We start from the raw sequence: 26,081 nt of genomic DNA, 5'->3' as shown, positions 1-26,081 counted from the left end.
GGCAAATCAAAGTTCGCAGATGATGATGATGGTGATGACATACCCGCTGATGCAGAGCGCTGAGAGCACTGGAACCCAGCCGCTCTTTAGCACCGGCCGCGTATATTCGTTCTTCAGCACAATGACGACCCACATGGGCAGCAGCACCAGATAGCAGGTGACCACAATGAAAGTGATCCACAGATGGGTTTCTGCAACGTGTTGAGAGAGTGTAAAGAATAAATGTAGAATATTTGAAGCTTCTTTTGCCATCGTCTGGTTAACGTACTTATGTGCTCGTAGAGCAGCGAGGCAATGAACGACAGCAAACTGATCGAGACAACATCACCGATGGAGGCAGCTAACGGCGTGGCCAGATTATCCGGATTCAGGCGATACTTTTGCGAGAACAGTATCACAGCGACCAGCACGAAGTCTGTAGCAATGAAATAGACGAAAAACTGTTTATTAAGCTATTTATAATATATAATATTTCTAACCTAATAATTTTTATTTTAAAATACAACTATTTAGTTTGCATTTTCAAGTAAAGCGAAAACATGCTCGAAACTTACAACTGGTTTGTGTCTTTGCTAAACACTTGTTGAACTACATGCTGTGGTTTGTGTCTTAACTACAAATTCACGAATTCTTATTTCAAATAGTAGTTATCTCTAATCATTTCACATTTAAATGCCCTGCACTCTTAATGCATAACAAATACAGATTTCTATATCGTTGACTCACCTAGCACAAAACACGATGAGGTGGCCGTAAACATGGCCGAGGCGGTCAACAGCATCGCGTTCTCAAAGTAGAAGCTGCCGGTCATCGCAGCGCCAACGCTCATGGCAAACATGGCCACCAGAAAGGAGGCAACCGTGGCCTGCACCTGCACCAGCGCAATGTTGCCCACAATCATTCGCACCACATTCGAACGCGACGTCATATTGCCCAAATTGACTTGTGTGGAGAGACGCGAGGCGAGGCACATGTCCAGATTACCCTTCAGACCGAGCAGCGCCGGCACCAGAATGAACAGTTCACTCACATTCTTGAAGACATACCATTTCTGTGAACGATCACAAAAAACACCAACGAAATTAGTTCTTGACTCTTAAAAGTCCAAAAATTATCACATAATTACTAAACAAGTAAGCAAGTCGAGCACACTCGACTGTGAGATACCCGTTACCCTAAGGAATGCGGTATTATTTGTAAAATATACTGAATTAATATACCACAAAAATACTAAGAAATATACTCTCTTTTTTGTATATTTATAGAGTATTATATTAAAAATATAGCATAGAGTGCAAAGTATACCAGCCAAAACAACTAAGACTATTAAGTAAGCCTTTTTCCCCATACAAATGTATTTCTCAAATAACTTCTACAGGTGGGCGTGGCAAAATTGTTTAACAATATTGATCTGCGTGCAGGCATACAAAATTATATTTCTATCTCGTATAGTCTATAAGATCTAGATGCTCATACAGCCGGACAGACAGACAGAGGGAGGGACAGGCAACCAGCCATGGGAGAGACTATATCATCGGGTGTTGACGCAGATCAAGAATATATAATATATACTTTATAGGGTCTGCTTCTGCCTGCTACATACACAAATTTATAATACCCTTCTACTCTATGGGTAGCGGGTATAAAAATATATAGAACAGTATAGCAATCAATATATGTACTAGGTTGCGGTTTATGGCTGGGCAGTAAATAGAAATAGAAGGAGGAGCAGATAGTGGCGTCACCATTGACAGCGAGTTGCTAGCTGGGTTGCTTCACATTTCGATCTGATATTTTGAGGATGATTACTGGTTATGGGCGGGCTTGGGCCGCCCTTAACTGCCTTGAGACCAGAATTTATGATCAATTAGCGGTCACATAAATATTTAAAATGTGCTGAAAACAATCTTCTTTTTTTTAGTGTGCCAAAAATACGATTCTTTTGTCTCGACTTTTCATTTATTTCCGCCCAAATTACTACCGAAACGAATTATATTTAAAATTTTATTGGTTACTAAAATGTTGCACTTGCAAGTTGTAGAGAAATGTTGTTTTCAATTATTTTGAATGTCTGTGCGCAGTTGCTAAGCGAATGCAAATTTCAATTACTTTAAGGAAGATCTTTAACTTAAATCACAATTCTAATTTCATTTCGAGTTGTAGAAAAAGTCTTTTGTTCAGCAAATACAATCTGTGACTAGCATTAAATACGCAAAATAATTATAAAATTTAGTTCTCAGTATTAGGTGTAATTAAAATTAATTTTCAACTATTAAATTGTAATGTAATAAAGTTTTAAATGTTTGCCACATATTCGTTGTGACCTTCTTAGTTCAAGAGTTGAAATATTTTTCCAACCATTTTATTAAAAACAAGTAAAAAAGTCGAGTCTGCTCGACTGTGGGATACCCACTACTCATTTTGAATAATAGCAAAACAGTGCGAAATTATTCTTAAAATACACTAAATAATATACCTCAAAAATACTAAAATATACAAAAGACCATATTTGGTATATTAGAAATGTACCATAGAGGTAAAAATATACCAGATTGTCAGACAATGCAACTAAGACCTCAAAAGTTTTTCTTAAATTGATGATTTAATGTAAAACTTGTGATTAAGGACAAATTTTCCATTTGTTGAATATTTAATTTCGTTTCGAAGACGAATTATCCATTTTGTGTTTGACTGTCGTAATTGAATTGATTAGTATCTGCAAATGGGTTGGCGATAAAGTCAAGAGTAATGGTCAATTAAGTGACGTTTGTGGCTGGCGACAATGCGGAGCGCACTGCAAGTGATTTGATAATTGAATGCAATAATTAAATGCGGCACTTAAATTAAAGTTGATGTACATTTTAGAACACAGCTGGCAAAAGCTGGTCTATGGACTGTGGTTAGTGGGTGTCGTGTCTGCGTCTGCGTCTGTGTTTTCCTTTGTTTTCTTTTTGATATCGAGTCGAGTTTTTCACAGACAGCGACGAGACGGAGACGGAGACTATATAAAGTGCCTTTTGTTGTGTGTAACTTTAATGAGTCGCCGCGACTGTTATTAGATTTTACAATTTAATTTGCGTGTCATTTTAAATTTTTTTTATCTACCATCTTTGCATTTGCGCAATGTCAATGAAACAATTTATGAGATTTATCAGCTGTTTTTTTTTCGTTTTTTTAATTTTTTTTTTGTGTTCTGACTAGATTTCAGCAACAACGAATCAACGATCGCAGCGCGTCCATCAACCCATTTTTTTTTTTTTTTTGAATGGGCAGCCAATTAGTTGGCTAATCAACAGAATGGACTTAATCGGAAGTATAATATTTAGTATTTGTTTGTGGATCATATAGTACATTACCTCGACGCGACCGAGCACAATGCCCGCTCCGATGGTGCCAATGCCAGCGAGAAAGAACGGTATCGATACCTGCAGCAGGATCGTTGTCCATTTCTCCTGTTTGATGCCTGGGCGATTCAGTGCCAACTTCTCCTCGGAGCTGCCATTGATGCCCGCAATGCTGCACGCATCGGCGGGTATCGCTCCACCTGGTCCGCCACCTGGTCCATTGCCACCTGGTCCGCTGCCTCCACCGCCGCCGCCGCCCGCCGCACCAGGATCCGGTTCAGAGGATGCTATGGACGTCGTGATGATTGAGCTTAGTGAACCAGTTGTCGAATGTGGAAGGCCGGACAACTTCTCATTGTCGGGATCTAAGAGAGAGAGAGAGTCACAAAGAGAAAGAGAGAGGAGAGGGAAAAAAAGAGGGGGTTGGCGTTAGTTGAGCTTTGCTTCTATCCACAATTTATTGCAGCGCGTATTTCAGCCTAAATAAAAAAATATATATACGTATAGAAAGAGATGGAGATATCAAAGTGTGCGTGTATGTGTGTGTGTTTGTGTTTGAGTGTGTCGCATGCAACTAAAGTCAAGAGCATTGTGCAATTAGCAAGACAATTAATTAACATCACTATAAATGATGAGTATTACTTCTGAGCACCCCACGAAAAAAAAAAAAAAAAAAAAAAACGAGGGGCTACGACTTGAATTCTTTCTGTACTCGACTTCTTCTTCTTACTGCTGTTGTTCTTCTTGTTGTTGTTCGTTACGTTTTTTGATTCTTTAGTTCTCTCTGTACTCGTCGTCTTCTTCTTCTTCTTCTTTTTGCCCAAACACGTTTGCGCTGACAAGCGAATAGAACATTTTGTGTTTTTGTTTTTGCTTTATTGCTGTGCGTCTGTCTCTGCGATTTTGTTGTGCCAACTTCATAAATTACAAATCGTTCGTCCATAAAAAACATCAACAGCAACAACAACAATAACAGCGTCGAGACAGACAAAGAGCATGCAATAATTAATAAACATTTTATATGTTTATCTCTTCCATAATAAACATGCATAATAATACGGAGTATTTGCGATTGTGCGATTATCAAATAAAAAAAAGGTAATCATAATCGTGAAAAAAAAAAAAATGAAATACAAATAAAATCTGTCTGTCGCTATGTAGTTTTAATTGTTGCAAATTCTATGCCAAAGCTCAAGCGTAAATCATTTATGGCAACAACTGTAACTTTAAGTATAGTAATAATATAACTCTTTACATTCTATTTATATCGCATAGTTACTTATAATGAATGTGAAAAACTTGCTGACATATGCTGTATACTTATTTAAATTGTAAATCAAGCAATGATTTTTTTTTTCATCTTAAAATATATTTTTAAACTGATTGTATTAATATTTAATGTATGTATTTGTATTTTAGTTATTATATGACAAAGCTCAAACGTAAATTATTTTGTTGTAAAAACTGTAACTTTTACTACATAATAATAATATAATTCATGACATTCTCAGGAATTACTGTCTTCTATTTTTGTAGCGTAGTTGTTTATAGTGAATGTGAACTTGCTAAAAATCTAGTAATCATCAAAGAATTTATTTTTAAACTGATTGTTAAGATATACAATTATTTAATCAATTATGAATTATAAGTTTTCAAAAGTCAATATAGCAATAGATATTATTGAAAAGTAATTGATAATGATAATGGTAACGTATACGCAATTTTATTACTCTATTCATTTTCTGATTTAAACATAAGACTTCCCCTATCAATATGAGTTTGTTGTATTGTGAGTGAGTAATTAATTGAATTATGAGTATGATTAGCAAATCGAAAATGAGGGAGCGTGATTTATTTAAAGTTACATTAGCTGATAATGTTGCGATCCCAAAAGCATCCAACAAAGTCAGTAAGTCAAAAACGTTATATACTGTTATATTTATGATGCCTGATAAAAGAGAATGGCTTTATGACCATTGTTTGAGCATATGAACATAATCGGATGATAGTCAAACTATAGACTAATTATTATGGCAAGGTTAATTTGAGCTCAGCAATACTCTAATAATAAATATAAAGTTAACAACTTGGCTTATAGATAAAGCCAAAAATAAGAAACGAGCGAAATTAAAAAATAGTGCGAAAGAGAGGAGAGAGAGAGAGATATAAAGGAGATGGCGAGTGAGAGTGAGAAGAATAAGATCAAGATAGGAGAAATAAAAGAAACATCAACGGGGCAACAGTTTGCACAGCACGACAATCGCAGCAGCATATCATTATTGTTATCGTAATCGTTATCGCTATCGCTAACGCAACTGTTACTGGTCAGTTGTAGGGGTGGGGGGGGTTAGGATGTAGAGTGAGTGAGAGAACGCTACTAATACAACGAAATACTTGATGCTGCTGCTGCCTGCTGTTGCTGTTGTTACTGTTACTGTTACAGTTTACAGTTACTGTTTGCCGTCTGTTGTTGTTGTTGTTGTAGTTGTTGCTGCTATTGTGGCTGCTGATGGCAGCTGGCAACTGTCGGCGTCGTGTCGTCACTCACCGTTTCCATTATAGATGGTAAATAACTTGTATTTATCATCCAAAGCCGTGTCTAACGGCGTCGTTGTGGTCATTGTTGACAATTGTTGTTGGTACAGTGGTGGCGTGGCATATAATGAGGACGTTGATGATGTGTTGTTATTGTTGTTGTTGTTGTTATTGTTGGTGTTACTGTTGTTATTGTTGATCGTGTTAATATTGATGGTGGTGGAGGCGGGCGGAGGCGTTGCCAACACCCCATCATCGGGCCCAATCTCGGCGGCTTCATTGTGTGCGGCATAGGAGGAGAGGCGTCGCACATTCAGCGGTGATAGCGATGATTTCTGTCGCTGCTTCAGCTCATTTGGCGTTGCAATCGGGAGCTGGTTGCTGGGACTGGAACTGGAACTTGGATTGGAAGGGGAACTTGGACTGGAATGGTGGTGGTGGCCTGCTGTATTCTGTTGTGGTTCTTGCTTCTGCTGTGTGAGGTCGAGGTCGGTGAGGCTTGTGTTCTGCTCATCATTTCGCAGCGACATTTTTGCATTGGTCAGTTTTGTGTGTGTGTGTGTGTGTGTGTGTGTTTGTTTGTGGAATGACTTTAAGTGTGCCCAGCAGCTAAAGTTATGTGGCCAAAAATGCAGCTGTGTTTGCTTTCTTTGTTATGTGAGTATTCTCAGTTGCACAATGGAAATTCATTAAGTTAACTACAATCGTAACTAAACACTTGCTAAAAAAAAATATGTAATATGAACTAATCAAGGTGCAATAATTACAATATATAATATTTGCGTATAACTATTAAGGTTTTTTTTTTGCTTAATTATGCTGCATTAAGGTTTTGGCATATTTGCGTGTGCAAAAGTTGCGGTTTTTTTTTTGCTTTGCTTTGCTTTGCTTTTAAGGTTCTCAGTTTTGGAACTATCACTGAACAGAATCGAATATCGAATCGAAATCGAAATATATATATCACACAATAATTGATTGACTTTTTCTATGCAAAAGTTGTAATATATAATAAATAAATTAAACAGTTACGATGAAAGTGAGTTGTTTTCTTGTATTTGTGTTTACGTTTTTTCTATTAGAATTATTATTATTTTATTTTTGTTTGTTTTGGTTTTTTTTTTTAAATAGTTTTTTTAAGGTTGATTAAGGAAAATGCGTGAAGAATATATAAATTGAATAAAAATGTTATTGAAAGAACCAAAGTCGTTTCGTTTACATTGTATGTGTTGGTTGGGGTTGGTGTAAGTGTGTGTGGGTGTATGCTGGTGTGTAGTGTAGTGTAGTGTGTGTGTGTGTGTGTGTGTGTGTGTGTGTGTGTGTGTGTGTGTGTGTGTGTGTGTAGTGTAGTGTAGAGTATTGAGTCCTGTGTCCAGTTCGTTGTTGTGCGTCCTGTTCTTCGAGGCGGGTGGGGGAGATGGCGGGTTGAGTTGTTTGGGGGAGCAGAGAGGAGGACAGAGCTTTAGTCACCGGACCGTTGATATGGCTGCAAGCAACAACATAACGTTCATATTGTGTCGTTTTTCTTCTTCATCTTCTTTTTCATCTTCATTGTATTTGCATTTCATGTTCTTGTATATTTGTGTATTTTACAGTTCATAATTATCAATGGAAATCAATGGAATAAAAACCAAATGCATTTGCAGAAAAAAACAAAAGTATCAAATAAATAATGCTGTCATAAAACCAACACTACATTTTTGTTTGGTGTTCGTTGACATTTATACTATTAAACACTCGAAAGGTATTCTTTATAACAAAAAACAACATAAAGACTTAAAACAACATATTCTGTATAATCATTTCTAAATTTTCCATAACTAATCCAGTTTATTTTGTATTTGCATTTTTTGAGCTGCTCAAAAATCCTGCACTTCCGTCAATAAAAAAGAAAAGAGATAAGTTTTTTCTCTTTTATTTTTACAACACACATACTAAAAAAAAACTAAAACCGCAGTCGATTAATTTTTTGTGACGGCAATTTGATTTCTTTTATTTGTGTGCACGAGTATATTTCATATAATTTGTTTTGATTTGTTTTTGTGTTTCGATGTTTTTTTTTTTTGTTGTAGTTTTTTACCGACTGCTTGCAGGGACCTGTTTTTTTCAACGAAGCGAGTTTGCCGGCCCACGCATTTGCTATTTGCATTTGCATTAATGAAAACATTTAAACAGCGCATTGAAAAGCAACCAGTTTCGGCCATCCACAAAAAAAGTGAATAAAAATAAAAAATGGTAAATGGTAAAAAAGACAAAATAAAAACTGTGCTAAAGTGAAAAACATGCAGCTACAGTAGACGACGAAAACCTTCCAGAGACCCAAAGCCAAGCCAGACAGACAGACAGACAGACAGACGAACAAATTGAGGCGACAAGTAAGTCGACTCGCCTCCACTTCACTTCGTCTCACTTCACTTCGCTTCGTCTCACTTCAGTCCACTCCACGCGACTCGATTGGACTCGAATCGAATCCGACTATCGACGACTATCGCTGGGCAATGGCAATGCAGCATTGGCAGCAAGCGTGTGGCGTTTTCAAGTTTATGGACTTTTGACAGGTTATCCGATTAGATTTCGGAGCGATCATTGTTCCGACTACTGCTGTTGCCGTTGCTACTGATGTTGCGACAGTTCAACAAAGGCCTGCTATTTATAGCACCTCAAGCTAGCTGGTCAGCAAATCTTTCAGCTTATCAAGGTAATCGGAAACTCGGTCACACGTCGCAAATCAACGGTTAATAAATCAATATACACACACACACACACACACGCACAATGCGATTGCCAAATTAGAAAAAGTACTTTTTAAGCCGCCGAACAGTCTCAGAGACTCATCGAGCATGCTGTCATCACTTGTACACAGCCACGCCCCCTTTCCACGACACATGTTTTGCCTAAAAAAAAACAATCAAGTTTAAAGCCATAGTCTAGCTAATTTTGGCACACATGTGAATTACTAGAATATTTAAAGCTTGCTGATAATTAAATTAGAGTAAAACCAAATTTGCAAGTCATTTTAGCGTACTAAAAAATCCAGTGCTGCTGCCCCCATAAATATTCGTCTTCTGGTCACACTTAATAAAAGTGCTTTGCAAGTCGAGCACACTCAACTGTTTGTTACTCGCTCTCGCACATATTATTGTTCCATGGAAGCGCCATAAAAGTGCCGTGATTTCGACTAATTGTACTTTTTTTTTTTTGTTTAAGGGCAACCATTAACGAAACAGCTGTAAAACTAATGAAATTTTTAGTATAGTTTAGTTTATTTTTGTTTTTGGTTTTTTCTGCGAAGAGTTACAAACTATATATGTTTGTATATATGTACTAAATAAGTAATTCCGGGAAAACGCGACCAAAAAACAAATTCAATTTTATTTGAAATATGTTTTTATGTATTGAAATGTCATATAGAAATAAATATTACACCAATAAGGCAAAACTTTCTATTTAAATTTCGCTTTTTTAGATTTGAAATATGTTTTTAGGTATTGAAATGTCATTTTAATGTATAGTAATAAAAACTACAATAATAAAACAAAAACTTTTTGTTTAGACTTCGTTGTTTTTCTGATTTCAAATAAGTTTTTAAGTATATAAATGTCGTGTAATGTAAAAATTACAATAACAAATCTTTTTGTTTAGATTTAGCTCTTTTCAGCTTATTTTATGGATATACTTAGTCCTCCATAAGGTGTTCTTGTAAACATTTGTACCAATAAATTGGCATACAATTTAAAGTATGATAAGCAAGAGCACATTTCAAGAAATAAGTATATTTTAAATACAAAATATTTTTAGATGTTCGGTATAACATTGTGGGAATACCCCGGAATACATTTAGTATTCGGAAGGGATGTAAGTAGTTGTGGAATCTAATCAGTGAATAGCTTAGCGACCTAATCGCTTTATTAATTTTGTTTTGTTGAAAAAAAAGTAAGAGCTTTGGCTCACAGGGGCGACATGTGCGAATTCCTGCACTAATTATTATTTATGCACTTAAGATTGTAAAAATATAAAAAAATAACCGTTTCCTCACAACTCGGAAGAAGTGTCAAGATATGAGGAGCAGCGGCACACAAAGTTAGTCATCGAGCAGCGGTTTTCAATACCGTCGCAGGCCTCATGGAAAATCCAGCACCTTGAATGAAATCAAGTGGGTGGCAACATAACTGAAGTAGAACTTGGAAATACCCTATAATAAAGTGAGGCAACGATAAGCGAACGAAAACACACACACACACACACAATTCCACGCACTTTCCATAAGGTGAGAAGAGCTGTTGGGTATGGGATGATAAGTGTTTGGGTTTTCGGGTTCGGGTTCGAGCGTGATAAGTGTATCGAGCTTTGTCTGTCTGCCGATATGAATATATGTATGTATATACAACACAAGTAGTAGTACTTCGATCTTGAACCTTAACTATGCATGCTAAAGTATTAGCCAAAGAAATTATGGACAATAGACTGCACGATTCCAAGAAGTGCGCACTAAATAATGCCACAATAACAATCGATTGGAGGAGGATGATAGCAAATATTTCCAATATATGTGAAATTCAAGTGCCTGATTTACGAACTGGAAAATCTTGGCTTTTCGCTTATCGCTCAAGCTGTTGCCAACATTGACATTAAGTGACAGAGAAACACACACACACATTCATTCATTCAGACAGGTTCGAGATGATGATGGGCTGTACTTTTGTATTTGCTGTCATGATGATATCGCTGTGATAAGATTCGACAACTTGTTGTACTCAATTGCACCAACACACACACACACGAAAACAGATCAAGTATTTGTTATTATTGTTACACGCTGCTGTACACGACTTATTTACGTTAAGTTACGTTACGTATACGCCCCGCATCAAATGGGCTAGTCATTTCGTTGAAGACAGCTGAAACGACGACGACAACGACGACGACGACGTCGGGCAATTTGCCTAAATGATGGCAGTTTTAATGTCGCCACGTTCAAGTTCAAAGTCAACAGCTAGTAAACACGTTATTGGCTTATGCGACGGCAACAACAACAGTAACAACAACAACAACAACAGCTCAGCTTTTAGCTAACAAATTGGATGACAAAGAGAGTCAAACTGCCGATCGCGAGTAAATCAAACAAAGTAGTTGCCCATTGTCTCTAAGCTCTCGAAATGATCTCTGCTCTTAATTGAACTGTCACATAATTAAGTTGCGCTTTGCTTTTCGATACATTCCAATACGGAACACGAAATTGTGTAATTTATTCACCCGCAACAACAATTAAGCAAGCTCCCAAGTTAAGTGTGCTCGACTATGAAATACTCGCATTTAAGAAGACTCTTCTATTTCTCTCACTCCTCACTCATTCAATTCACTCACTTCTATTACCTTTTTACAAAAATATTCAAATACAATTCTACTATCTTTTTACAAAAATATTCAAATACAATTTTAATGTTTTTTTTTTCGTTTTATCTGCTGCAGACAAAGTTCAACAGCAAGTTCCCCCCTTAATGGATTTGTTATGCGTTAATTGTTAATTGCTGCAATTAGTTAAATTTGTCAATTTATTATTTTATCTATTCAACATTTCGCTTTTCGGTCTTTTTGTGTGGCTTTTTGGTTTTTTGCTGTCGGTTTAATTGATTGTCAGTTGCACAATTCGATTATTCGATAAACAAAAAAAACAAAACACAACGAATATAAATAAGGATTAGCAACAGAGAGTTAATTACCCAGCAAATGATTTATGACATCAAAATATAAACAAATCAAAGATTATATCAGTTAAGACCCCGTCGTGATTATGCGAGTACTCAATAAACTATATGCGAGTACTCCACAAACAAAAAAACAGAAACAGAAAAAAAATTATATACTTTACTTTTTATGAGTAGCCACGAATACATATTTATGGAAGCTCGTATGAGATTCGAAATTCAGTTGAGATTTGATCATTTTTCTAGCGTTTTGCTGGCTTTCAGCTTTTGAGTTTTTGTGGTTACGTCAATTGATAGGACGGCTAACAACCAATAGAAATTCAGTTGGCATTTGTGACATTTGTTGTTTAACACCTGCCTCGATAAGATTACAAATGATCGCAAAACTGGTAAAAATGGCAAACGCGCAGATCTCAGAGACTGACGCACAGGAGTCCGAAAACTTTACCCCCCTCTACACCACCACTCCAGTTGATAATGCCAGAGGGTCATTATCAATGATCGCGCAAGACAAGGCACTACAAGTAATTTGCCACATTTATTTATTACCATATTTTTTGCAACAAATTCTTTGTCTTTGGCAGCTTCAAGTGGGTGAGCTCAAAAGTTATCTATCTTCTATATATACAAGGTTGTTTGTGCCGATTGAATTACTCATGCATTCACCGAATGAACTAAAACGGTAAGAGCTGGGAGGCTGCATTTTTAGCTCGTGCAAAAAGGCTGGGCCTTTAAAACTCCAAAGGTTTTGATGTTCTGCTGTAGAATAATACAATTCTGTTATACCTTTTTGTGAATTACTTGAATAAAATGAATAGTTTTCGAAAACTTTGGTAAGAGCTGAGAGGCTGTCTATTTTTGGCGCAATATATTTTGGTCGAGCAATACTGAGACTGAGTTTGTAAAATTCAAAATTAACAAAGAGTTTGTTGTGCATTAACAAATTTAACAGAGTTGGAAAATTTTGGTAAGAGCTGAGAGGCTGCAATTTTTGGCATATTATATTTTCGCCGTGCAATAACGCTTGGTTTTCGAAAATCTCAAATTTAAAAAGGTTTTATTGCTCAGCTGTCGAAAAACACAGCTGTGTTATACTTTTTGTGAATACTATTTAGTAAATGAATATTGTTTTAAAACTTTGATAAAAGCTGGAAGGCTGCAATTTTTCGTGCAATAAGAATTTTACAATAAACATTTTACTTTTTATACTTTTTACTCATTAATAAATCATTGGTAAGAGCTGGGAGGCTGCATTTTTCATGAAAATATTTTGGTTAGGCAAAATGACAGGGTTTTCAAATTACTAAGTTATTGAAGGATTTTAACTGTAAGTTTTTCTAAGCATTAGCTCTTGTTTACCAGAATTTCATTAAGAATATTAATAGTGTTGCAAACCGTTTCGAATAAAGTAGGCCTTAAAAGCACAGCGGGACGCTGCAATTTGCAAGAGCAATAAAAGCTGATCGTAAATCAACAAACTATCATATTGATAGTAATAAATTTAGTTTCTTTTATTAGTATTTGGAGAGCGCAATAAAAAGGACTTTGTGTATTCAATTTGCAGTTGCACTATACATGAACTAGTGCTATGAAAATTAAATCCGAACTGGTTCTATTTATATTTGACTCAAGTTCCTTTGCACTTGCACGTTATTTCTTGTTATAATAGCCCCTCGCTTGGCGCACTTGAACTGAACCGAGAACTGTTCCTGATATGATATGTGACAACTGTCGCCGCTTAATGGGCTGCCTGCCTCAGTCTCGTCGCTGGACTATCCCCAGGAAACCCGACGTTAATTCGCAAAACGTGAACGATATGTGCGCTGCCTGTTAATTTCTATTTATTTCCATTTATTGTGATTAAGTCGCCGTGCGCTCAACTCAACTCGTCTCGTCTTGTCTCGTCTTGTATTCCAAGCACTATTTTTGTGTGCAGCCATAAAGAGACACATGCTCGTATGAACGTCCAAGTTCCCAGGCTTTTAATTAAATGCTTTGGTTTTGGCATTCGAAATGTTTCTGTTTCTGTTTCAGTTTCAGTTGAGAGTGCCGTCGTCTGTCTCTTGCACTAATTTGTAAGCGACGCGCAATCAAACATTTAATACTTATTAGTTTTTTGAATTATCCACAATTGGACAAATTAAAAGAAACGCCTAACGCTGGCCAGAATAATACAACTAGCAGATACTCTTTACTCTATAAAAAGTGCAATGTCAATCACTGATATGCTACGCTTTTTTATCACACAAAAGTTGCAGCTCATTATTGCGGCTATTACACGGATGAAGTAATCGCCTAACTGTTGCATTCTGTTTCAATTATCTAACGTTCACGTTCACAGACGCGAGTCTGTCTACTATTAATAGTAAGTAGATGTATTTCACTCACTCACTCACTCACTATATCAGTTAGTCATCTATGCGCAGCTCACGAGCTGTCTGGGCGAACATGTCGGCTACGTAACATTTCATTTCATTGAGATAAAGCAGTTAAAAAAAACGAAAACCTGCACATATGCAAATTAAAGAGACCAAACACGTGAAATACAGCCAGCATGTGGATGCCTCTCTTCGTCTCTCTCTCTCCGTTCCTCTCTGCTCTCCATCAGCTGTTGCATATGGAGAGGCGCGATGGAGACCCAAATGAATTTGAATATGCATTCGCATTCGCATTCGTATTCGTATTGCACATTTGCATTTTTCGATGTAAACGAACTTTGATTGCAAAGTGTTGAACAAATTGCTTTCAAATCGAAATCAAATCAAATCAAATCTGATAATTGCCTACAGATCCGAGTGTCACATCTGTTGCTGTGGGATAGACCTAAACTCAACTCAACTCAAGTGTTTGCTAATTGAATACATCTATTTGCATAGACAAACATAAAATATCTTATGTCCATATTATTCTTAACGCCATCGACACAATGAGCTTTTCTATTGAAGAAAGATTGTTTGCTTATTTCATTCTTATTCACTTAACTTTATTGCAATTTATTTGGCAACAAGTTATTTGTCTTCTCTTAGTTCTTTTTTTTTTATATATAAGCTATGCTTATATTTATTCATTATATTATTTTGAGCAAACGTTTTTTTTTTCTTTTTCTTTTGCCCAAAACGTTGTCGTTTCCTATGACGCAGGTGAAACTGCGCTCAATCATTTTGAATACGTCTTTTGATTCAAGTTTATTTTGTCCATAAAGTGTCTAGCAACATTTTAATGAATGAGTCCGAGAATGCGAGAGCGAAACAGAGATACACAAAGAGAGAGAGAGAGAGAGCGAGAGCAATAGACTGCGGAGATTATATTAATTTTATTGACCAAATAAAGAAAATAAACAATTATTTTTTGGGTATCGTTCGTTGACGACGTCATCGAGAGAAGAAAACGAATCAAAAAAAAAGTGTCAAATGCAACAAAATTCAGGTGAAAAGCAAACTGGAAATGTGGTCGAAAGTCATTCAACTACAAGTTCATAAAAAAAATGGTAATAAAATCAAATGAAAATATAAAAAACACACAATTGAAGACGCGCGTCAGTTTGAATACAAAGTGAAATTAGAGATTCTACTTAAACTGATCTGAATCTTTAAATATAAAACCACAAAGTTCTTTAGCAATTGAATTATTAATCGTTATCAGTGGATAATGATGCAATCTACTCATAAATTTACTAACAAAGAAAGCAACAAAAATAAATATAAAAACTGCTTCGATTGCAGAGTCATCTCTTGGCCAAAAACATTGATAAAACAACCGAAACGATAGAAGACTCTTTTTTTGAATACCTGCTACCCGTAGGTTAGATGGGTATTATAGGTTTGTGTCGAAAGGAAGTGACAGGCAGAAGGAGACGGATACATATTTATATACATATTTTAAATATGTATATCGATATACCAAATCTAGCGTTTGGTATATTTCACTACTTTTTTCTTAGGGTCTTAGTTGCTCTGGCTGTCAATATAGTATATTTACTACTTCGTGGCATATTGCGAATATAGATGTATGTATATCGATATACCAAATATAACGTTTGGTATATTTAAATATTTTTTTTTAGTTTTAGTTGCTTTGTCTGTCTACTAATGGTATATTATTAATATAGTACTATATAGATATACCAAACATAGGCTTCGGTATAACTCAGTAGTTATTTCTTACGGTCTTAAGTGGTCTGGCTGGTAATCTAATATATTTAGTATATTTTGGATAGAGTACTATATCGATATACCAAATATAGCTTTTGGTATAATTTACTATTTTTTTCCTTTCCTTATATTTAGTACTATATATATACCATATCGATATACCAAATATAGCATTTAGTACATTTTCAGAATATGGTTTCATCGAAAGTGTAACTTTCTTAGCTGTTAGTATTTGATTCGCAATTGAACGCGATTACTATTTGAAATGAGAATGTGCTGTGTTGGCGTAAAGAGGAATAATCCTAAAAAAAAAAAAGTGCAGCTCAGCTGTAAAGCTGCTCATTAGCAGCACGCAGCACAGTTCAACAAAACAAAACAAAACAAAAGAAAAATTAAAGTAAAATAATAATGAGAAATTGTGCACAAAGCAAATAGTTGAGGTATATTTCGAGTCGAGTCGAGTTAAGTTGAGTTGGCCCAGTTTTACTGAGGATCTTGAAATAAGACAAATAACAGTTGCACTTAGACGACGACGACGACGACAACTTGAAAGGCGCGTATAACAAAGTGTGTTATGACACAGGGCCACCACAAGTGGCGATTGGCCATTGAGACTGTCCATAGAACTTGAGTAATTAGGCGATTCGAGGCAATAATATAACTACACAACAAATAACAAATAACAACAGTTATGGCGCAACGGGCGACCCCAACGATCCAACGATCCATCGATTATGGTTATGCATAAAATAAGGCACAACCCCGACTCGACTGCAAAACTATTCACGTTGAGTCGACTGCAATTTGGCCGTGAAAATGAAAACGAAATGCCAGCAACATAAATTAATTGTGATTATTATTATTATTATTATTTGTGTATTGTATATTGTGTTTTGTATTGTTTCTCAGTTATATCTTGGGCAAATTGATATTAACTATGCATTAATTAAAACATTTTCATTGTATTTCTTTCCAAAAGGGCCTCACAAAACCAAAAACCAAAAACCCAACCCTAACTCAAAAATATAATACTACAAAAAAATTAAAAAGAAAAAGAAAAAAAGAGCGATGCGAATGTTAAGGTTGCATTTTAAATTGTAAAAATTGTATAATTAATATCATTTATATTTGTTGTGTTTCTTGTTTTTTGTATTTGTATTTGTGTTTGTGTGTTAGCAACAGTAACCAAGTGAACTGTATTATGTTTAAAATGTTACCACTGGGCATTTTAATTGCTTTTATTGTTGTGCTTGTTGTTGTTGTATATATATATATATATATATATATATACATTTCTTATTGTATTTTTATTTATTGCATGCGAATCACCTGCGGCCACCATTCGTTTTTTTTTTTCGTTTTGTTTTTTGTTTAATTTTATTGTTGTATTCTTTTTTTGACTTAACAGTTTTTTTGCATTTATATTTATAGAAGGTAAGTGTTGCTGCTTTTTATATTATGCTTCCAACACGAAGTTCAAGTTGCAATTCTTAAGGTCAAAGATAGATACGATAGATGCCTAGAATGTGGCAAATTAGCAAATGTACAACAAATGTTCAAAAATCCATAAATACATAATTAATAGCCATCTGCGAGCGGTGATCGGTGATCGCTGATCGGTGATCAGCAAAGAATGCCAAAGTGTGAAACCAATCAACGCTAACGATCAATCGATCGAATCGGCTGATCGATCAGTTAACAGTTAACTACGCGGATTTTGCTTTGGAGCAAGGCCAAGACAAAGTTGGAAGTAGAAATGTTTTAGCGCCTGGCGCTCTCGCTGTCTCCCATTCGAGTGTTCAATTAAGTGTTAATTTGTTCATTCTTTTGTTCCTCAACCTAACAGATGTGTTTAGCTAACAACTTGAATAGTTATTAACCCTCTATAAGTGCGCTATTTTCCATTGATTTCCGCCTGCCTTTCTTTCCACCTGCTGCCAGCTGATTGGCAATTTAAGTTTTCTTCTTTTGTGTGTGTATTTTTTTTTCCTTGCATTCTGGGCTTACTTTTTTCTTTGCAGTTGTTCCACACTTTGCACTCACTTTGCACTTTGTCAAATTGTTGTAAACTTGACACGAATTTAGCACTTGATTTTAAACATTGTAATTTTATTTTGTGTTTTAGAAATTTTCAAATTTGTGTAGAAGGCGCGTTTCTGTTGTTTTGTTTTAGTTTTTTTTTTTTTGCACAAACAAAAATAAACAAAAAAACACAATTGGCAAAAAAGGGTTTTTATTATCGTACCGCGGGGTTTAGTAATTAATTTTGTAATTTCGTGTGTTATAAATTGTTTAATTTGGATAGTTGTTTATGTGTGTATGTGTGTTGATCTTTCGCTCGCTGGCGACGTCGTCTGCACCGTACGCCGGGATATCGTACACTGAATGTCCAAAGACGGCAAACAGTTGTTATTATAACGCGTCAAAGCGTTTCATTTACCGTCGACAGCGACGGCGACGGCGACGTCAGCAGCGACTGCGACAGCGATGTGAGAGAGCAGCAAGCAGCGAGCGACGACGGCGACGACGACTTGCGATCAATAAGCCCCAAAACGACGGCTAAAACTGCGAGCCTCCCGCCGGGCAGCGTGATCGGCGGCAATCAACGATCAGCCAACGGCCACTTTTGGGATTTCGAGGCAACAACTGTTGATAAGCTGGCCAAGAGCAAGAGCAAGAGTTGCGCTCACACACACACACACACAGACAAACACAATATCTTATCAATAGAAATCAAGTTCAGTTCGTGTGTTGAGTTAGTCAAAAGCAAAAAATAAAAAATAAAAGTGACCAAAAAGAAATCAACACAAAACGCGACAAGATCAATGAATGAAAATGCTGCCAGCGTCGACGCCAACAGCGACGTCGACGTCAACGTCAGCTGCGACAGCAAAGCTTCGTGCACACCGTTAGAACGAAGCGAAGCGAACGAACGAACGATTCACAATTGGCGTCGCGATTCGGATTCGGATTTGGATTCGGATTCGGCTAACATTGCTTTGACAATCATCATTTTTGACAGTTAGTTGGCTCATTACTCATTATTAATTATCACAGCCCAGCACAGTACAGCACAGTGCACATGGGGCGTATGAGTGATACCCGCTGTAATCAGGACTAAACGATTGTTGCACTTAATGGCAATAGCGACGTGCCTCGAATGTCGCACGATCCGTGCATTAGCGTATGATTTACTTGCAACTCGTAAATAATTAACTAAGCTGTAAATAAATTTGAAATTTATTTACTACACTTTTGCGATTGAACTCACAAAACTCTTTGTTGATTATTTGTGACCCCAAATTGAAAGTTTTTTTTGTGCTGTGTTTTGTGTTGTGAGAAAACACGGAAAGCATTTTAGATTTTAGGTCAAAGTGACGCACGACACAGTCGCTGCCCCCAACAATTGGATTTAGCATACTTATTGTTGTTATAAACAATCTAAAGTGCAAGACAGAGAGAGCGAGAGAATCATAGAGCGAGCAAGCGATAGAAATACTCGTCAATCCAAACGATCACAAAGCATATATATATATATATATAGACAATGGACAAATCCAAAACAATCGACATGTTCGCTTGCCAAAATCCAAAATCCAAAAAAAAGCATCAAATACACAAATCCGAAACAAAAACTGGTTTGTTCGCATCCGGATAATTGATACAAAACGCGTAGGTCCACAAAAATAAATAAATAAATAAAAAAAGAGAAAAAAAAGTAGAAATAAAATAATATTAAAAAAAAAACACTAACGATCGCTTACGCTGCTTTGTAAGCCCCTTGGCTTTAATTAATAAATGAGCAAACTTTATTTTTTGCTCTTCGCATTTTTTTTTTTTTGCACCATCAAAAAGAATGGATGAATTGATCTTTGGGTGCAGGATGTAGCGAAGAGCGATTGAAGAGTTTGTTGTTTCATTCATTCATTCGATTCAACTTGATTTGCTACGATTTCGAGCTTGGGAATTGAGATCTTGGGATTTGGGAGACACTCAGCGAAATTGACGGAGATGACAAGAATAGCGATCATAAATAAATATTTATAAATAAAATGGAACGCAAACAAAGTAATCAATAAGATCAACACACAACAACAACACAACAAGCAAACAATTTGTGTCTAATTATGGGAAACCTAAAATTATCAATCAATTATGCATGTTATTCAAAATTGGATGTCAACACTTTGGATCATCATCCGAACTCTGCTTTTATTATTGTACAGTATTATTATTATTTATAATGCAATCAATCACGATTGTAATTAAAAAGTTGTGAATATTATTCAATATGCATATGTATATTTATAACAATCAATTTAATCTAATCACCACTCGAGGAGTATCACACAATTTATGATTCTTATCGAAATTGTAAATAAAAACCAAATGCTATTATTATGCTGTTCAACCAACACACACACACACACACACGCACACATTGAGTAAACACACGCACACACAGAAGTCAATGCAAATACTAATCGAACGATATTAACAACAATACTAATTAAGATACGACAAAAAATGTACTCGCGTATTAATTCAGCGAAAACATTAAATAAATTAGCGAACAAGTGAAAGCACAAAAAAATCAACAATTATAATAATGCTACCGCCAACAACAATAATGAATCATAAACATGTTCTATTTCAAGTCGAATTTTAAGCTATACATTTCTAACGAACTGATATCTTATTACCCAATTCACTTGAACTTAATGATAATTGATAAAATTTCGAAAACTGGAAAGAATTTAAAAAAATTAATAAAGATTCTCTGTTTTTAAAACAAATACATTTTTAAGAAATAATTATAAAAATATGTTACGATAATATTTTTGATTACCCAAAAATTAAAAAAATAAGCAATTTTTTTTAATATTTACTTAAGAGTTTAAGTAAAGGGAACGGAATTAATGAAATTTTAAAACTGGAAAGTATTTCACAATAAGATTCTTTGATTTCAAACAAATTTCTTTTTTTGATGATTATGTTTTGGCTAATATATACCCAAATATATCTATAATCGAATCGATCTTTTTAAATAATTAAAGAAATAATTGAAAAATTGGAAAGTATTTAAAAAAAAATAGGTCTCTCAGTTTTTAAAAGTAATTTAATTATAAAAAATACGTTTAAAAGTTTTATTATATTATCTCTGATGGTACTAAAACAAAAAACAGGTGCAATATTAATTTTAAAATATACCAAAGTAATGTACCGCAAAAATTTCGAAAACTGAAAACTATTTCAAATCACGATTCTCAGTTTTCAAACAAATTAAAAAGGTAAGAAATTCAGCTTTCGGTAATTAAAAAGTTTTTGCATTTAAAAATAAGATTCTCGGTTTTCCAACAAATTTCATTAAGAAATTCCAATTTTGATAATTATAAAAGTTTTGGCTAATATCTTTGATTGTACAGAAAGAAAAACCCTAATCGATTACTAATTAAAACATAGTTTACATCACATTTATTTCGAAAGGGAAAAAAACCCGAGAGATAAGTCGGGGAAATTGGCACAAATTCGATACTTCGAAGTACTTCCAGGGAGGCGTCCCACTTCTTCAGATTCTCAGAGGCATACGTGCTGTCTATATAGACAGATGATAAACACAAACAGTACTAAACATATAAGTATACAAGTCGAATGACTCACGACACTTATAGGAAGTGCTATCTGCGCCCCCAGAGCATAGACAATCGCCATAGCGAAAATAACCTGGCAAGGGGACTTTTCGTTCCATCAGATATGAGATAATAGCACGAGATCTGACTACCTGACTACCTGAATGACTGACTAACTGATTGCTATGCATATGCTTTCTTAATAACCCCGAAAAAACACAAAGGCGGAATTCTCACAGTGCCAAGTTGAGGGTGGGGATTGGACGGTCACGTAAGCACCGAAGACTGCATTGCAAAGGCAAAGGCGAAGGCGAAGACAAAGACGAAGAGGGGAGACAGGAGCCCCCCCTCTATCTTTGGGGCGGGGACTTACACGCTGCACATATTCGTTTCTCGTTTTGTATGCATACCCGTTTAGCCAAAGGGTTGAAGGGCATATGCGACACAATGCAAGTAAATAAAGTAAAAGTAAAAGTAAAAGGCAAAAAACTGCAGTCTGGTATGTTTTGCAATATATGGTATATTTCATACTTTATAGTATATTTTGTAATATGTGGTATACTTTGTACTCTATGGTATATTTCATACTTTATAGTTTATTTTGTAATCTATGGTATATTTTGTAATCTGTGGTATATTTCATACTTTATAGTATATTTTGTAATCCGTGGTATATTTTGTACTCTATGGTATATTTCATACTTTATAGTATATTCTGTAATCCGCGGTATATTTTGTACTCTGTACTTTATAGTATATTTTGTAATTTGTGGTATAATTTTTCTTATATTTCTAAATTTGAGTTATTTGTTAATAGAATTAAAGTGAAATTTGTTGAGACATTTTCAAAATACTTATTCTCTCTAATACTCATTGGGTTTCATTGGACTATAACAATCACCGAACTGAAGAGAAGACGAAGACTGCAAAGAATGGACCATCTAATCGGTTGTCTTCTAGATATGTTATATAAATGTTTTTCTTCTCCATTCATTTTTGTAGCATTCAGTTTAGGATTAAGTATATGTGCATATTAATATAAAATTATTTATTATTTGAAGCATAAGTTTCTAAACATACGAACTACAGTAAAATGTAGAAAAGTAAAATACTATAATTTCTTTCGAAATTAATAAAGTAAAAATGAAAATTGCGTTATCTGAATATATTCGAAATAATTACAGAGACTGAGAAGTAATTAAGAGTTAGGGGCAAGGAAAAGACTTAACAGAGAAGCTATCTACAAAATCGAACTTCCAATTTTCACCCAAAGTTTAAATAAGTAAACGATTTTAACATATTTTATTATATTTGTTATACCTAATAATATGATGGCTATGTTAAAGATATATATTCACTATATTGCTATCCAAAAAAAGAATTCAAAACAATTGTTTACGGGTATCTAACAGTCGAGCACACTCATCACAACATTTTAGCTTATTTTGTTTTGTATTTTACTTTTTTGTTTGGTACGTGTTGGAGTGGGCGGCGGTGGCTGAGGCGGTGGCAATTTTTAAGTGAATTACTTGAACGAATTGTATTGCATTTACTCGTATTTGTTTACCGTCAGACAATTGACAAATTGACTCGGCGGGGGAAGAGGGGTGGAAAGGGGAGGGGGAGGGGAAACAGCAGCGGTTCGAGTTCCAATCAAATTGTTGGATAATGTCCAATCAACTGGCAAACGACGAAGCTTTGATCCAGCGTCGTCGATCAACGATCAATTGCAGGCATTTTATATTGACTGTCGTGTGTGTGTGTGTCTGTGTGTGTTTGGGGCTCGCTGCTCGCTGCTCGCCATGCAAATGCACGACCTTAAACTTGAACTTGCAACGGCATCGCCTCAATTTACAGACAACTGTTTTTTTCCTGAGTTGCCAGTTGTGCGCGAGGGGCTGGGCGGAGGGAAACACACACACACATCAAATTGGCAGGTGCAATTGGCCCCCGCGCGCGCATATGAATTATTACGTCTCCGTCTCCGCCTTCGTCTCGGTCTCCCTCTCGGTCTCTACATCTCCATCGCGATCTCTGCGCTCAAGGCAATTAGACACATGCACATGCACTTAATTGTGGCTTTTTCTATGAGGCAATCGCAAGATGTTCTGGACATGCTGCCAACTCAGATGACAAGCTAGAAGTACAAGGTTCGGGGTCAGGATCAGCCCTTTGCTTTTGCTTTTGCCATTGCCTTTGGCACTTGAGTTTTCAAGTGGCAAATGAACGTCGCTGTCGCGCCTGTCACTTTCTATTGACAATCTAATCGGTTAGGGGGACAACAACAGCAACAACAACAACAACAGCAAGAGAACTAATATTGTTATTGATTGCAATTTACAAACTTAAAAGCTTTCCAAATATCTATACCTCTCTATCTCTATACTATTATTGTAGTACCAGCGATAATTTATGATGACGTCCGTTCATAACAAACACACACACGCACACAATGAATGTCTTGCAAAGGCCAGAAATCGGTTTTGATGACATCTCTCAAAAATGTTCAATTACATTTTAGTTAAGCAAAGTCTGTTTTAGAAATAATTTGCATGGGAAACTTCATTGATAATGAGCCACACAAGCCGCATGGAAACTGAAAGTGTGATAAAAGCATGACAGCTGTGAAAAACAAAAAAGAACGATGATGCTGCATTTTCCCATAAGAATAGATGGTGTTTATTTGCAATGATTATTATTTTTTGGCGAACAACAAACACAAACTCTTATAAATATGTTGTTAGAACGCAAATTGTTCCACTTTATTCCGTTTCCTAAAAAACTAAGAGAACTTCAATAAATACATATATGTAAATACGTCATGTAAGACATTCCTATTGCTCTTTCCAAAGTCCAAAAAAATAAAAACAACTAAGAAATCTGTAATAAAAATATATCTAAATAAAATATAAATCAAGTATACGTCATGTGAGCCAAATATACAAAAATAAACTTATTGCTCCTTGCGCTTCACTTTAATTCAATTTTCTCACAAAATAAATCTCTATCATCAAAATAAACTCTATACTTCCCTCTAATGCGATATTCCCAGCCACAACTAATAACCAACAAAACTGTAAGAAATATAATTACAAAATATAAATTAAGTATACGCGCCGTGGTCCAACAATATTTTGTTCACTTAGAAAAATAAAAGGAATAATTATATTTTGAAAATTTAAAATACCTGTGGTAATTGTAAGACGTGATTAGTTATTATAAGATTCAACCAATAAAATGATTCCATAAATAAAAGTAAAGTAAAGGAAAATGGTATACAGAAATCACGTATGCGCCCTGTGTGCCAACAATAAAACAAAACTTGTTTTTCTAAGCCTTTAATTCGAATTGCAAGCTACAAATAACAACTAATGAAACTCTAATAAATATAGTTTAGATCATATAGTTAAAATTAAGTATCCGACCTGTGTGCTAACAATAAAATTCGTCTTGTCATCTTATTATTATTGAAGTGAACAAAAAAAGGACTATAGAAAATATACCAAAAGCAAACTTTATTCCAAATTTGTAGCAATATCTGAGATGCACGCATTGATACAACAAGACAGACAGAAATACGGATTCCAAAATTAGCTTCTCAGTTTAATGTGCAATTTACCCCGCAATGTTGTGGTACTATTTTCATTTGTTTATGCAGATTTTTCATCACGGAATACAAATTGAATGAAATACATAGAGCATAAATGATTCGATCACCAGTTCATGGTATAAATGTGAACGAAGAACAAATAATAAAGTTCCAATTTCAGTAAAAGCAAAACATTTCGGTATTTTTCCTAAAATATACCAACTTAATATACCGACGAAAAACTAAAATATCATAAATATACTGCAGAATAACAAATATACCGAAGGCTGTATTTGGTATATCGATATACTATTTCAGTCAAATTAACCAAAGAGTACAAAATATACTGAATTTGGTATATCGAAATACTATTACAATTAAAATATACCATAAAGTACAAAATATACCGAAGGCCGTATTTGGGATATCGATACACCGAAATATACCGAAGGCTGTAAATACTATTCCGAAATCAGTTTCTCACAAGGCTTAGTTTAATATGCATTTTACACTGTGATGATGTGGGTTTATTTTCTTTTATTTATCCCGATTCTTCACGGAATAAAAATAAAACAGAGCATAGATGATAAGATTGCCAGCTCATGCCTATAAATGTGAACTCTGACGAGTTGCATTCGACATCAGCAATCTTGAGGTAATACAGAGCGAAGCATAAAACATTGCTTCACGGCATCACGTGATTATAGTGGTTTTATCAGCGTGGGGTGAAGTACCCTATACAATGCCAATGGGGCGGGACTATTCCTAGAATAGCCTTAAGGTGATTACTCAGGCTCCAATTGGACGACAGGCTAAGGGAGTGATACACGTCCGAAAATAAGTAAATACTGCAGATAATGCTTATCAGCGCTGCAGATTGAGTATTATTATTTTTATATTTATATTTTAAATGTAGATACTGCATGTAGAACACATATTAAAAAGCCACAAAAAAAAAAAAAAACAAAAAGACGAAATTGCAAACTGACAAAGTTGAGTGCGATGCTGACGTAAAATGAAACTAGGAGTAAATTTCGAAAAGTCAGTTAACTTTGGACAATTCCCCATGAGCTTGTTTATTATTACGCGATTTAATCACCAATCACTTGAGATACAAACAGATAAAGATA

General features: G+C 35.3%; 1 protein-coding gene across 7 annotated transcripts in view; it reads right to left on the bottom strand.

Annotated features, from left to right (window-relative positions):
• LOC133849523 (solute carrier family 41 member 2) overlaps positions 1 to 26,081 on the bottom strand; it is a 39,006-nt gene that overhangs the window by 2,734 nt on the left and 10,191 nt on the right. For 2 of the 7 annotated variants that reach the window (XM_062285663.1, XM_062285665.1), the window contains exons 2-6: positions 5,893 to 7,362; positions 3,357 to 3,709; positions 727 to 1,051; positions 269 to 415; positions 44 to 191 (exon numbers count right to left, since the gene is read on the bottom strand). In XM_062285663.1, coding sequence (XP_062141647.1) covers positions 44 to 191; positions 269 to 415; positions 727 to 1,051; positions 3,357 to 3,709; positions 5,893 to 6,409 — 1,490 coding nt within the window. In that variant the 5' untranslated portion in view covers positions 6,410 to 7,362. Of the gene's footprint in view, positions 1 to 43; positions 192 to 268; positions 416 to 726; positions 1,052 to 3,356; positions 3,710 to 5,892; positions 7,370 to 17,739; positions 18,102 to 26,081 lie in introns of those variants that run through there. The other 5 variants (XM_062285667.1, XM_062285668.1, XM_062285662.1 and 2 more) reach the window with 4 other exon arrangements.

Source organism: Drosophila sulfurigaster, chromosome X, assembly GCF_023558435.1.
Source record: "Drosophila sulfurigaster albostrigata strain 15112-1811.04 chromosome X, ASM2355843v2, whole genome shotgun sequence".
NCBI lineage: Eukaryota > Metazoa > Arthropoda > Insecta > Diptera > Drosophilidae > Drosophila > Drosophila sulfurigaster.
The sequence above is the reverse complement of the archived record's forward strand: the minus strand, read 5'-3'. Positions and strand labels throughout refer to the sequence as shown.